At 41.0% G+C, this 15,437-nt stretch overlaps 1 protein-coding gene across 1 annotated transcript in view; it reads right to left on the reverse strand.

Moving 5' to 3' along the window:
- Positions 1-573: 573 nt before the first annotated feature.
- ELF5 (E74 like ETS transcription factor 5) overlaps positions 574-15,437 on the reverse strand; it is a 200,047-nt gene continuing 185,183 nt past the window's right edge. The window contains exons 6-7 of the mRNA XM_086959903.1: positions 12,599-12,794; positions 574-1,896 (exon numbers count right to left, since the gene is read on the reverse strand). Coding sequence (XP_086816029.1) covers positions 1,794-1,896; positions 12,599-12,794 — 299 coding nt within the window. The 3' untranslated portion in view covers positions 574-1,793. The remainder of the gene's footprint in view (positions 1,897-12,598; positions 12,795-15,437) is intronic.

A 15,437-nucleotide genomic window follows, 5' to 3' on the forward strand; every position in this document is an offset into this window, starting at 1 on the left:
AACAACTCCTAGTAAGCAACACGGGGGAAATAAAGGAGGCCCCTCCACCTCCTGTGCCGACCGACATAATTAGGTGGCCATACTACTGCCAACATAGGGTTTTTGAAGCCCCCAAAAAATAATAATCTGTTTCTTGATTAGTAGGTGTGTGCTGGGTCCCAAGGTAGTCACAATAACAGGAGCCAGCGGAATGATTGAAATATAAAAACTATCAAGTCTCCTGGTTGCTACTGGATGGGGGTGCAGGGGGAGTAACAATGCTCTAGGAACTGAAATGGGACAAGCAGCAGAATCCACACACAAATGATCACCTAGAGGTAACTGATGCCAGGCCTAGCCACTGCAAAAGGACAACATAAGGGAGCAAGTATATGCCCTTCAAAGGCAGACCCCCCCCCCTCCAGTGACCGCATTATACAATACGATGACTACCTCATCAGCAAAGGTGAATAAGTGGTCAACAGCTGGTCTGCCAGGTTCTTGAAGTACATTTTGTATTGGGATATTTCATTTACATAAGTTCACATACAATTAAACAATATGGATTCAGAATGCTTTCAGACTGATTCCACGTTTTATATGAAGTTGAAAAACACATTTATTTAATGCAGAATAATTATTACTTTGAATGTTATGCATAGTGGCCTCTGCACTTGTCTGGTAGTCTCCGCACTCAGGGTGGAAACTCCACAATGAGATTTCTCATTGCGGAGATTGCGCCTGAGTGCGGAGACACCCACGTGACTGCAGGGCCTCCACCACGAGTGCGGCGGCCCTTTGTGAAACAGATCCCATGGACTGTTCTGAGGCCATCACAATCTTCTATACATTTCAACGTACTGCATGGTGAACATAAAGAGGATAATTGACTGCCTGCTGTTTCTCTGAGCAGGTAGATCCAACAACATGCCTATCAGGATCACCTGGACAAAAAGTCTGCTTTCTTGTTGGTTTGTTTCCGTAAAGTCTGGTAATGTTGTGACAGATGAATTTCAATGCAATTGATTTCCATAGTTTTGGCATTGAACTCGGATGGCCCACGTACCCATAAACTGTGGCAGAAATAATGGCTAAAAAAACAGGTCACAGCAAATTTTTAGACATGTAGAAGATCATCCGAGACCTGAGTTGCACCGGAAGGAGCCCTGTCTGCCATTTTGTTCCATAGTTGGTGGCCTGTTACTGGTTTCCGCCACCAGTCTTGGCATTTGCATGGTTGCATTCCAGCTGGGGAATGCAGAAAAAGTCAATTGGGTCTTGGGAAAAGCTCACTCATATGTGGCAGCGTGAAGCAAGTTTGGAGAAGGCAGACAGAGAGGAACCGTGCACCCACACATTAAGAGCAGTCTTACTTGGGACAATACACGTGGAATGGAGGAATTCAATGTCTTTTTCCAATGAACACATGTAGTTTGAGTTTGCACTGTATTCTCTGTTGATCTAGAACCAGATGGAGGCATTCGATGTGACTCTTTGTAGAGATCTTGAGTCTGCTAAATTCAGGATAACCCCCGGGGTCTTTTTGTTGCTGGACAAGAAGACAAAGGCTGATGATGGATGCTACGTCTATCGTACTGCTCCACATGATCTTTGTAAAGTATGATCTTTTTAAATGTTCAAATTTTTTTTTTGAAATGCCTTTGCACGACTGCTACATGTTGGCTTCCAAAAAGAATTCTCTTCATGTAGGATTGAGAACACCTTGACAAAGCTCTTGCTCATGGGGTCTCTGAAGCGTTCACCACTCAGCAGCTTTTCAGGGTTTGCCATGGTACCAGTCAATGGTGCCTCTGTCACATCACAGTTTTGCTGTCTTGCCAGCCATATGAATTTTTCCCAAATTTGTACACCAACCTTCGGTCAATGCGTTCAAGTATTCCAGTTTTATAATAGTGCCTAGAATGTACAAAACATTAACAGTGAGATTCAATTTTTTAAGAGTGGGACTGACAAGTCACTACAATTATAAACACACAAACCCATTTGATTTCCAGAATATTGTTTTAAAGTTAATCACAGATATTCCAAATAGGTAAACTTTACTATAAAGTTATTTTTGAGTTTAATTCCAACTGCGCATAATTGGAGCAAGAGTGTTGAACTCAAGAGATACACAGAGATAGAAAGGGTGAAAAAGCAGCAGTACACAGAGGAAACATGGTGATAACCTTTGAATGTGATGACGGGCCGCAGGAAGAGACTTGTCAGATAGAAAGAGCGGGAAACACAGTTTGTGATCTCTTGGAGTAGGTAGTAGGTGGGCTATGACTCTGTGATAAAGGTGGTGCTTGCAGTATGTCCCTCTGCTGTCTAAAAGACTGCTAGAGCACCAGGCCCCAAAGGTAAATCAGCCAATGAGCAGCCCAGTGCTCAAACTTTATACGTGATTGGCAGTGACTGAACCACCAACCAGTCTATCGCAATGTGTCTTCTGCCTCTAGGAGATTGGGAATTTCTCAGGCTGGGCACTGTGGATGTATGACGTTACAACGCATGCTTTTACCACGCATGCTGTTACAACGCCAGTTTTACAATGCAAACCTTTACAAAGCATAGTGCTTTGGGGTGCTGGATAGTGAATAGTTTAATTCACTATTCCAACTCCAGTCCCCGTGGACACTAGGGAAGGTGTTGGATAGTAAATTAAATCTATTCCCTATCCTAGAGCGCCCCCCAGTGCAATGCGTGTAATGGTTTTCGTTGTAAAACCTGCGTTGTAATAGGACTGCGTTGTAAAAGTTTTGTTGTAAAGGATGTTTCCCGGGCACTGTGAATCAGTATGTGTGAGCTCTGGGCAGAAAGGAGTGGAGAAGCACGATTCAGGACAGTTCAAAAGTCAGAGAAGGAGTGCAGAAGACAGGTAATTGAAAGGATATCTCTATTGCTACAGAGCCTGAGGTTTGCCTGTGTGTCTTCATTTGTGTGTGTCTAGATCTGCTTGTATCTCTGTGCTTCTGTGTCTGTGGTGTCTGTGGTACTACTGATTGGCCAAGCAGTGTCCGTTCCTCCACAGTAGCCACCACAAGCATCATGTGCTACCCCATGACGGCTAGTGCGGCCCCGGATTACAAGGAGAATCTCTAGCATGATGCCAATCACGTCCAGTGTAATGGATGCAATGGTTGGCATACTGAGGGCATCCTTGGCATGTTGATGCTACCTGTAGCACTATAGTAAATCTTGCAATTTCCTGGCATATTGTGTGCGTCCTTGGTGTGATGACGCTCAGACCTGACACAACAGTATCCCCGGCTCAATAGTGATAATTTGTGGCATGTTCTGTGCATCCTTCGCATGGTGATGTTCACCCATGGCACAATACAAGTCATTCATAACTTACTGTGGCATCCTGGCATTATTTTTATATAACTGTGGATATCCCAGTCATAATATTGAAATATTATGGACAGCACTGACCTGTATATGTAATGCCTGGCCAATCAAGGCGGAATCCCCCAACGTGTGGCACTAGCACAAGTAAACACTTGATTGGCGGGACTCGAATGTTCTCTGAATCTTTAACACGTGTGTTCCCCTGCCCTGAGCACCCGACTGCATGGAAAACTGGCATCTTCAATTTTATTTTAGGCCTAACATCACAATCATCTAGGATTTGTACAGAGGCCTTGGCCTATCCCTGGAATGTGAAGTCCAGGATGTGTCCTGTAACCTGGATAGGGGCACCAAGCATGCCCTCACAGTAGGCAGCGGACTGCTGTCTGCGCCCAAGGTGATGAAAACGTAATATGCTTTGTAAACCCAAAGTACGACCAGACCTTTCACACTGTGTCAGCGACAAAGGGATCTATTGACCCCTCTTGTGCAAAGTTCCATTGATATGTAAAAACTTAGGGGCCTATTAGCAACAAATAGCGATATTTATCGCTAAATACGCTTAGCTCAATTTTTTTTATCGCTTGCTATCATTGGATATAATCACAGGGATAACATGCTATTAGCAACGTTTATCTCTAATGCGATAAAATATCCGGCAATAGCGGCGAAATGCGAGATTATCGATGGAAATCCAGCGATATTCTTGCATTGACGCCAATGGGGCTTAATCTAATAATCCACCTCCCATTGACTATACAGGTAAGTAAATTTTTTAGCAGGCGTTGGTTTCTAGCGATAATCGCTTAGCGCGATTTTTTTATCGCTTCGTCTGCCTTGCGATAGCTGTTGTCGCTAACATTTTGGGTACTCCCACTTTGCATGTCATTAGCGATAAATATCGCTGACATGCAAAGCGGGCCCCAAACCTGTAGCTATCGCCTAAATATTGTCGCTAACTGCTGTTAGCAACAGCTTGCTAATAGGGCGATAAAAATATTGCCGCTTTAGCGGGAAAAAGTCCAGCTAAAGCGGCGATATGGCCGTTGATAATATGCCCCTTAGAACCTTGAGTTGACATACCATGTGATTGTTGAGTACATAGATGTGTGTGTGTGTAGATTGGATAGTGAGCTCCCTTTTTGTTTCAGGACTTGCACTGGTAATCAAACCAGGCTTCTTCTGTGTTCTTATGATTTTCAGTACACTAATTTTTGTTTGAAGGTGGTCTAAAAATTCTGATTATATATTATATTAAGGACATTTCAAAAGTCTCTTTACTTTTGCAAGCTCTTGATAGGGAGCCAGGAGTTTATGGACTTTTTGTGATACAATGGCTCATATCAGGGATGGTTTTGATTTGTTAATGCAAAAATTGTCAGTGTAGGATATTATAAAACAATTTGGAACAAATAGCAAATATATTTTAGCATCATCTTTGCCTCTACTCCTGTTTATGTAATATTGCACGCGCCCAGAGGCAAAGTAATTGTAATTTGTAGATTTATATAAAGCGACTTATCACCTGTGAGGGTATCCAGGCACTGCCTACGGGTACGTGGAAGATTGGCCGATTTGCTCAGAATCACAGGATGTTGAGCCGATGCCAAGACATAAACCTTGATCCTCAGCTCCTGAGTCGGAGGCTCTGGCCCATGCGCCACATTCTCTCCCCTCAAGCGTTTCCTCATTGGCATGGTGCCATAACAGACTGCTCCGTTGAGATAACACAATGTAGTGGTGGTGTGATCTGTATTACAAAACAGGCTGCACAAGCACTTGGCTCTCTGTTATGTTGCCCCTTTAATTCCCTCAGAATGTTTCTGTATTCTACTGTATCCTAGTTTCCCCTCCCTAGCAACTATGGTAGTTGCTGATGAAGAAGTCCTGTGTAGGTTGTTCCCTACCTTGCTCCTGTGTTCCTTTAATAAACTACACCTTTCAACTATAATTGTGTAGTGTTCAACTTTACAATTTTGGCGACTTGGCTTCAAGGAACACCAGGAATCTAAAGAACCCTCCTTCTACATTTTCAATTTATTTTGAAAAGAACTTCAAGAAGAATTCATCAAAGATCTTCTGTAAAAGGAAAATCCCTTCAACACTAATCTTCAAGCTGTTTCCAGTCTTTCTTCGTCTTTTCTAAGAAACTTTGATGAACACTTCGTGAGTAAACCGTCAAGGAATCTCGTGAGTAATTATTTCCTTGTTTACTCTGCGCACCTCGGCGCACCTCGGCAAAATTAACTTTAGCGGTTTTCATTTATTCCGCTTTTGCCATTTCTGTGACTTTATTTCAATTTGTGAGACTTTAAATATCCTTGATCTACGTGCGTCTTTTAAAAGCTTAAGGAGACCGTTACCTTCAGCGCGCCATTGTTCTACTCTGCGCGTTCCATGTTGGCTCGCCCTTCCTTCCTCTGCTGCGCTGACGCTTGCTTTGACGTCTCCTGCGCTGACGGCTGCTGTGACGCCTACTCGTCAAACGTCTTCTACGTTTATCAAACAAAACGTCCATACGCATTTGACGCACAAGAATCGTCTCCATAGCAACGCTTCCTTACGCGTTTGAGACCACATTCAGGCACAAGGATCGTCTCCATAACAACGCTTTCTAACGCGTTTGAGAGCGCTTTTCTACACATTGTGCTCGTTTATTAAACGGATTTGATTTTAGTCACCCGTTTTTATTCACAAGTATTTATAAATACTTTTTATGTGATTTCATTCTTAATTTTAATTATTTCTCCTTCTTCATTTCTAAGCGGACTGTCAAGGAATTCTTCTACACCAGCTAGAATCTTCAAGTAAGATTTTATTTACTCATTTTTCTTATTATTATTCAATATGACTTCGCAAAATTTCACAATACAATCACCACAACCCTTTTGGCCTTCTGGTTTAGAACCATGTATGAAATGGCTTCAAGGGAAAGCGTACTTCATGAACTTTATTGATACTATTGATGAGGATGGTAAAATGAAACCGGAAAGAAAGAAAAAACTATTCTTACACTCATTAGGTGCTGGTGGTCTTAAAGTTTATGAAGAAATGCCTAAAAGTGGTGGTAGTGGTGATTCTAATGTTTTTGATGATATTTTGAAAGACTTTGACAGTCATTTTTCTCCCAAGGTTTGCATAGGTATTACTCGTTATAAGTTTTTTCACAGAAAACAACGACCTGGAGAAAACATCGATGTTTATATTGCTGAACTTAAAAAAATAGCTGAAGACTGTAAATTTGACCATCTTCAAGAACAGTTTATTAGAGACCAAGTGGTTATGCATGCTTCTGATCCTTCCATTCAGGACAGACTTTGGATAAACGGAGATTCAGACCTCAAAGATATTTTTGCCATTGTTAGAAAGGCAGAACTTTCAGGTCGCAGCGCTAAAGCGATTAAAAATGAAGAAAAAACTATTTCCGAGTCTAAAACCACTTGTGATCAAACTGTTTCAAAAGTTCAAGGAAAATCCAACTATAAACAAAAGCTTCAATCTAAAAACAAACCTACTGAATTTAAAAAGAGTGATAATTTAAAATGCTTTCGTTGCGGGAGCAGTTCGCACTTAGCTAATTACAAGCTTTGTCCAGCATTGAAGGAAAAATGTTCAAATTGCAGTTTAATTGGACATTATTCCAGAGCTTGCAATAGGATGAAAAGTAAAAAGGTTAAAATTGTTTATGATTCATCTTCTGATGATGAAGAGGATTTGAGTAACAAAGTTATGCATTGTTATGTTGATAATGATTGTGTGAAGAGTATTACACCTTGTTCTATGAATGAGATCTGCATACCTAAACCCCTTGAGAAAGTTTACATTTTTAATATTAATGACTCAGGGAAGAGGAATGTTCTTAAGAAACCTATTTGTAATATGCTTATTGGTGGGGTCCCTATTGATATATACGCTGACTCCGGTTCCCCATATACTATCATCAATGAAAATGTTTGGAATTCTAAATTTGTTCGTTATTTAGGAAATGACCTTTATTCTCCTGACATCTCTGCTGAAGGATTTTCCGGTGGTAAGATCGATGTAATTGGTTACAAACCTTTATTATTCAAGTTTAAAGGCAGAGAATCTTTGTGCAAATTGTATGTTGCTAAAGTTGGACCTTCTGTCCTAGGATGGAGAGATCAGTGGGATTTAGACATTGTTCTGAATCCCAACAGTCCAGATCCTGTTTTAGTTGTTAATGAGGGAACTGAGATTGGAGATTCCATGCTTAAAAAATTTCCTAAAGTTTTTAGTGGTAAAATCGGAAATTTTCAAGGTTTTTCCCACCACATCGTTTTGAAAGATAACGCCAACCCTAAAATCTTTAAAGCCAGAAATATTCCTATTTTGGTTCGGGGTGATGTTGAAAAAGAGTTAGAAAAACTTGTCAAAGAAGACATTATTGAACCGATAGAGTCCTCTAATTGGATTTCTCCAGTGGTTATCGCAAGGCGTGCCAATGGCAAAATCCGTCTTTGCGTGGACCTCCGCCACTTAAACGAGAATATTGTCGTTGACAAATTCCCTTTACCTAAAATTAATGAAATGTTGTCTCTAGTTAATGGTGCTATGTATTTTTCCACAATAGATTTATCCTCCGCATACCATCAGATTTCCCTAGACACTGAGAGTAGACAGCTTACTGCGTTTATCACTCCCATGGGGTGTTTTCAATTTAAACGCATGCCATTTGGCTTAGCATCTGCCGCTGCCATTTTCCAGCGCATCATGCACCAACTTTTTGGGAAACATCCTAAAGTCAAATTCTTTCAGGATGATATTCTAGTTTACGGAAAAGATAAAGATGAACATAATACTATTCTAGCTGAAGTTTTAAGTATTCTTGAGAATAAGGGTTTAACTATTGAATATTCTAAATGCCATTTTGCAGTCAAGTCTGTGACATATCTAGGACATGTGTTATGTTGTGACGGTGTTTCAACCAAAGCTAAATTGGTTGATGCTATAAAAGATGCTCCTCCTCCCACTAGTAGAGATGATGTAAGATCGTTTCTAGGAATGGTGGAATTCTATTCTAAATTTGTTAAAAATTTCTCATCTAAGGTATTCAACATTAGACAACTTTTAAAGAGCAAAGTTAAATTCGATTGGTCTCCCTTGTGTGAAGATGAGTTCAACAGTATCAAACTGGACATTATTAATGCTCCTGTGTTATGCCCTTTTGATCTAGATCTAAGTTCTGTAGTCACTGTTGATGCTAGCAACAAAGGCTTGGGAAGTGTTTTATCTCAGATCGACAGCTCAGGTAAAGAACGCATTGTTGCATTTGCGTCAAGAGCACTTTCTGTTCCGGAGAGTAAATTCTCAGTTATTGAGAAAGAAACCTTAGCTGTAGTATGGGCTCTTGAGCATTTTCGCAGTTTTGTATGGGGAAAGGAGTGTGTACTGCGATCAGACCACAAGCCTCTCACTAAACTCCTTTCTACTGAAGGCCTTTACAATGCTACTGCCAGGATAGCAAGAATGTCCATGCGGCTTCAAGATTTTATTGTCAAAATTGAATATTTACCTGGTAAAAGCAATGTTATTGCTGACTTTCTCTCCCGGATGCCTACTGATCTACAAGAATGTGAAGTGAACGAGTGGGATTCCCTTCATGTTGCTTATATTCTAGATAGTAATCCTTTTTGTATTGATAAAAAGTTGTGGAAGGATGATTATCTTAAAGATAAAACTTTAATATCTATTATCTCCCTCATTCGGGAAGGTTGGACAGAAAAGAAAGATTTGTCGTCCGATCTTAAGCCATATTGGGAGGTTAGAAATGAACTAACTGTTTGTGATGATACTATTTTTAGAGGTGAAAAAGCTATCCCTCCTTCTTCTTTAAGGAAAGGCATTATTGACCTGTGTCACAAAGATCATTGTGGTATTGTAAAAACCAAACAAAATGTTAAACAATGGTATTGGTGGCCAGGTATTGATGTTCTTACAGAAAGGATTGTTCGTGAATGCGTCATTTGTGCAAATTCTGATAAAGTTCTCAACACACTCAAACCCGACATGTGTGAACCCTTGGTTCCAGAGGGTCCTTGGCATACTGTTGCCATAGACATTATGGGACCAATTGGAGATGATCATAAATTTATAATCTCTATGATTGATGTATTTTCTAGATGGCCTAATATCACTATTGTAGACAAGATTGATTCTTCTTCTGTTTTGAATTTTATTGACAGAGTTTTTATTGAAGAAGGTTTGCCTAACCAAGTCATTAGTGATAATGGCGTTCAGTTCACACCCAAATTAACTAAATCCTACTTTGAGCGTGTTGGTATTGTTCATAAGACTACCTCTCTTTACAACCCTAGCGGTAATGGACTTTGCGAGAGGTTCAACAGGGTCCTAAAGAATGCAATACAAATAGCTGTGCAAAATGGTGAGGATTGGGAAACCTCAGCTTTCAAAGCTGTCTGGTCCTATAGGACCAATATTCATGATGCGTTAAAAATGTCTCCCTTCGAGATCATGAGAGGTCGTGTTGCCAGAACTAAATGTAATCCCAAATGGTTACACCAAAAATCCTGTTTAGACATATGTATGAATAAAGTCAGATCTGATGTTATTGATAAGCACCTAGAGTATAAGAGAAATTTTGATAAGAAATGTTGCTCTAGCACTGCAGATGTTAATGTTGGTATGTGGGTTAAGGTTAAAAAACCCTGGAAAGTCCGTAAGGGAGATTCCCAATTTTCTGAACCTCTTAAGGTCAAGAAGATACTTCGCAATGCTGTCCTTCTTAGCGATGGTAAAGTGTGGAATCTTAAAAGAATTGCCATCTACAGAGGGAAAAATTGCATAACTAATGACTCTGTTATTTCTTCTGATTTGTCATGTACTACCTCTCCTAATTCTATTCCTTGTGAGGATCATGGTGGTTTTAGTGTTTCTGAAAATCTTTCCTCCAATTCTAACCCTTTTCCTTCCGATGTAATTAATGTCCCTCCCATTGCAGTTCCGTCCTCTAGTGTTCCTGCTACCTTTGATTCTATTCCATCGAATCATGATTTCAATTCAACATCTGTTAATGAACTTCCATGTAGCAGTGATGTATTTGTAAACCGGAAACGCATTTGCTCTAACCTAAGTGGTTAGAAGACTTTGTTTGCTGATTGTTTTATTTGTTTTCCTTTTTCTTTTCCCTATTTATAAAAGGGGAAGATGTGTTATGTTGCCCCTTTAATTCCCTCAGAATGTTTCTGTATTCTACTGTATCCTAGTTTCCCCTCCCTAGCAACTATGGTAGTTGCTGATGAAGAAGTCCTGTGTAGGTTGTTCCCTACCTTGCTCCTGTGTTCCTTTAATAAACTACACCTTTCAACTATAATTGTGTAGTGTTCAACTTTACACTCTCCTTCCGCAATAGCAATGTAACCCAAGGTAGAAGAGAGCAGGCACACACACACCTGTTGTACCCGCAAGGCACTTAGTATAATCCGGCCTCCGGGTCTGTTGCTGCCGTACCATTAAAAACGTAGAGTCCAAGACTTTCACACTGTTTACTATGTTTAGTTATTTTATCCTTTCTGTTTCAGTCCAAACTGTGGTTAAGTTGGGTACCATATCCCCATGTACATATACCTTTGCGTGGGTATATAGCAATGTGGAGGCATTGAAGTCTCCACATTGGATTATTACGCTCTAGCGCGCAATCACATATTGTGCGTCAAGCTAAGGAGCACCCTACAGGAACACGAATAGTGCAGAGAAGAGGTGTACCACTGTCTCTGAAGCAGATCTATTGACACCAACAGATGTTGGGAGTCTTCAGACACAAATATGAAATAACTAACAAGGGCCTGTCTGAACCACTGCAAACTTCCTCCTGAGTTTATGCCACATTTCTGGTTCTTTGAAGCTGGAACTATACATTCTCTGTACCCAGTGCCTAAACTTTATTCTCTAGTTGACAACTAGTAGTAAATATGCAACCATAAATACCAGTGAATGTTCTATACTTTGTCTAGGCTTTAATTATCCTTTCTGTTTCTTCCCTGCCTCTATCCACCAATCAGCACTTCTTTCACATGTTGCTGTTCCTTTGGTGTCGATTCACCAAAAACCGAGGGCCGCAGTAGTAATATCACACACTGATACACCCCATGCCCCATATTTGTCCCCCAAAATCCCATATCTGGGCTGGACAATGACAACTAACCCCAGCTCTTAAAGTTGTGTTTACTCTTATTGTCCTGCTGCTGCCCTTGTGACTCTTGAGTACAAGGGAAGCAAGGCAAAGTGAGGTTCAGAATATCCTTGTCAGAATCATAGAAACATAAATGCCACCTCGAAACACATAACTCAATGGAACTAATAATGTAAAATCTATATTCAATGGAGCACCATTTTTATAAATGATGTTTAGGACATAATATTTATGTCAAACAATATTTTTGTGTATTATATTCTGACTTACAACCCAAAGGCAGTTTGAGGGGAGCAAAAGAGTTGCAAAAATGTGGTAAATGCTAACCCTGATAAACATCCATGTACTGTTTTGATTTGTTTCCAGGAGGTATCAGTGCTGATACTCAGTGCCACTGGAATTATGCAGCAATAAAGATCAGATTATGCAGCAGCTACTAGCAGATGACTGACCAGTTAGCCTTTGCAAATGGTCTGCCACTGCCTGTTACCATGTGGGATGTATTTTTAATTAACAATTGATCTATTTTATATAGAAACTATAATTTGTTAACATTTGTAAATTAATCTGGAAAAGGTGGATTATATAGAAAGTGCAGTGATTCCATAATTATATGTAAAAGCCTGACTCCGTAGAATCACATAACTCTACTGCTCTACAATATACCCTGTTCCTTGGGAATATTGGGTCGCCCTATTGAATTTTGACACTACATAAGACCCAGCACCCAATAGGAAGGGTTGGGCGGTGATGAGTATGCTCGACACACTACATGCTACTCTCTAACTCATCACTTGGTGTTGCAACTATGCCAGTTTTTCAGGCTAACCCTTGACTGTGTAAATGAGTTCCATTTAGATTCATTGTATGCAAATGTATTTTTCTGAAAATCTGGAGCGGCTCTAGCCATGTGCAGCAATAATGGCCCAATAACTATAACAACTACAGTGTTTTTCAGGTGTTTTGTACTGCACTGATATTTTGCCTGGCAAGAGGCGATGAGCACCTAGAGAAAGTGCAACTATACGAAACTTCAAAAGCTATAGCAGAATTCAGAGAATACAGTGGTAAGGACCCAGCTGTGTAGTGACTTACCTCAGTGCTCTGCTAAGTTTTTCATACGTCATCTTGTTGTTTTTCTTTTTTAGTCCCCACATCCTGGCGAGGGCTTCCGACTTCACCACTCGAAAGATGCCTACATCCCTGTCCTCCCATTCTAGTATCCGCTGGTGGTCCCCTGGTGTGAGGAGGAGATCACGCACAAATTCCCACAAGTGAGAAGCTGGTTGGCCTTCAGGAGGAAGCAGATTAGAGTCAACCAATGCTAGCAAAAAGGGCAACAAGTCACTTTGCTTATTTCTATCACTAAACCATCAAGGAACACTGCTTCAAATGTGTACTGTGGCTTTTGAGCTGTAAGTACAGATTAAACAAAAGCATACTGTCTCCATATACAACAGACTCTACAAAAGAAATATTGACGATGTTTATCATGTACATATAAGCAATTGGGTTATTGGTTGACTGAGGTGTGAGCCCTGGTCAAGCAACAGGAAATAAGAATGTTTCGGTCCTGATGAGAACCCCATGAACAGTCGGGTTTGAAACGCGTCGACCTTGCGGGTCCCGTGTCAAACAAATCATGCAACACAAATGTCTATTTGATGTAATGATTTAGGTTTTAGATGTAGGAAATAGTGATTACTCTGAATCATCTCTACATCCTTGTAGGATTATATATGATTTATGGTGCCGTTTGACGTTGGGATTAGGAATATTGACCACCAGTCCTTGGGCCACGCAAACGTTTTTTTGACCCGCTCTGGTGTGTTATTTGGATGATGTGAGTGTGTGTTACTAGTGTCTGGACAAATGTGTATGATGTATGTATAATGGTGTGCATTGATTGTCTGTTGGTGTCATGTATGATTTAATATAGTTTTTTGTCTATAGCTTTTCCCTCTGTATTGTATTAATTACTGATACACATGTATATAAAGTATTTTTGATAGTGATTTCCATGCGAGTTGTAAAATAAACCAATTGATGGTGTAACAAAAACGTGGACCTATATGTTTTTTTCGGTGGGTCTAGCTAATTAATAGATATTGGAGTTCTGCTCGGTATTGGCAATTGTTACGTTTTATAGTTATATGGACTCAGCCTTACTGAGTCGAGTCAAGGCCCTGTGGTGTTTCTTGACACTTCCATAAGTGAGCACCATACACTAAGCCAGCTTCTCACCATCTATCTAGAACACTAGAGTAAATTTTAATAAATTATTTAACACCAACACAACAAAGATCCAATCAGTAGAACCAGAGTTATGAATTTTTAAAGTTTTCAGTACAAACTAGTGCTAAAAACGTCAAAGCACCAATCGCGGACATCTAGTCATACGATACTGGGTCAAAGTCGTATAAATTTGTATGCAATTATTGCATCACAATACGACCTACATTAAGAAGGGGGGCATATGCATTTTTGGTCCCGGGCTAGGAGGCCATCTTGCAAAACCTACCAAACCCAGACATTTCTGAAAACTAGACACTCAGGGAAGTTTTGGGAGGTGTAGCTTACATAGATCCCACAATGTTTTCATCCTCTGCAAACCTCAAATTTAGCTTAAAAAAATTACATTTTTCTCACATTTCTGAGGTAAAGTTGTGGGATCACCAGGCCAACACTACCACCCAGAATTTCCCCAGGTTTACTGATAAATGGTACCTCACTTGTGTGAGTGGGCACATACCCGTGACAGGGAAGGGCCCAAAACGTGTTGTAGAGACATCAAAATGATGTATCACAAAACGACCAGGCTTTGCAAAGGGGGGCCACCTGCGTTTTTGGTCCCGGGCTAGGTGGCCATCTAGGTAAACCTAACAAACCCACACATTTCTGAAAACTAGACACTCGAGGGAGTCCAGGGAATTGTGGCTTGCGTGCATCCCCAGAATCAACTCAAACCTTAAATGTTGCTTAAAAAATTACATTTCCTGAACATTTCTATGTGATATAGATGTGGCATCTCCTGGCCGACACACATTTCCTACCATGTCCCCTTTGGGAGCAGGTTTGGCTAATAATATTTCTGATCTGCCCAAGGGAGGGCAGAAGCAGAAAAAATGTCTTCACAAAAAAGAAGAGCAACCCTTGCCTAAGGGGCTGCTTCCTGACTTGCCCATAAACATATCTTTGGTGCTTAGTAGGCTTTATGCCCCAGTGGGGTGGGCAGATCAGGGGCTGTTGCCCCCATCTGCCTGGCAGGCAGGGCAGAAAGATTGTGCTAACGTTTGGGAGAGTTTGGGGCATTAAAATGCCCATTTAGGGCAACCCTCACCCCTACATTTTCACAAAAAAGAATCCCTGGTGTCTAGTGGGCTTTATGCCCCCGTGGGGCTGATAGAGAGATAACCCCCATCTGCCTCCCAGGGGTGAGGAAAGACTGTCCCTTTTGTGTTGTGGTGGGGCATTGGCATGCCAATTGTGGCAAGCCTCAACCTCTCTTTTATTTAAAAAAAATACATCCTCGTGGCTAGTGGGTTTTCTCCGGAGGACAGAATGGGGGCTATTGCCCCCATCCGCTCCCCAGGGAGGAAAAAAAGACTGGGGGCATTTAAGGAAGCCCCCACCCCTAAATTTAAAATAAATCCCTGGGGCCTTGTGTGCTTTCTGCACCCCCTGCCGAGGGCAGATTGGCGATGATAACCACCATCTGCCTCCGAGGGGGACAAAAAGACTATCCCTTTTGTGTTAGGGGTGGAGGCATTGGCATGCTCATTGTGTGCAGCGTCCACTCCCCTTTCATAAAAAAAAATCCTGGTGCCTAGTGGGCTTTCTGCTTTACCGGTGAGGCAGATCTGGGGCTAATGTACCCATCTGCACCCCTGGGGGGGACAGAAAGACTTTGGCAAACATTTTTGGGAGGGGTGGA

This window comes from Lissotriton vulgaris, chromosome 2_2, assembly GCF_964263255.1.
Source record: "Lissotriton vulgaris chromosome 2_2, aLisVul1.2, whole genome shotgun sequence".
NCBI classification, from domain to species: domain Eukaryota; kingdom Metazoa; phylum Chordata; class Amphibia; order Caudata; family Salamandridae; genus Lissotriton; species Lissotriton vulgaris.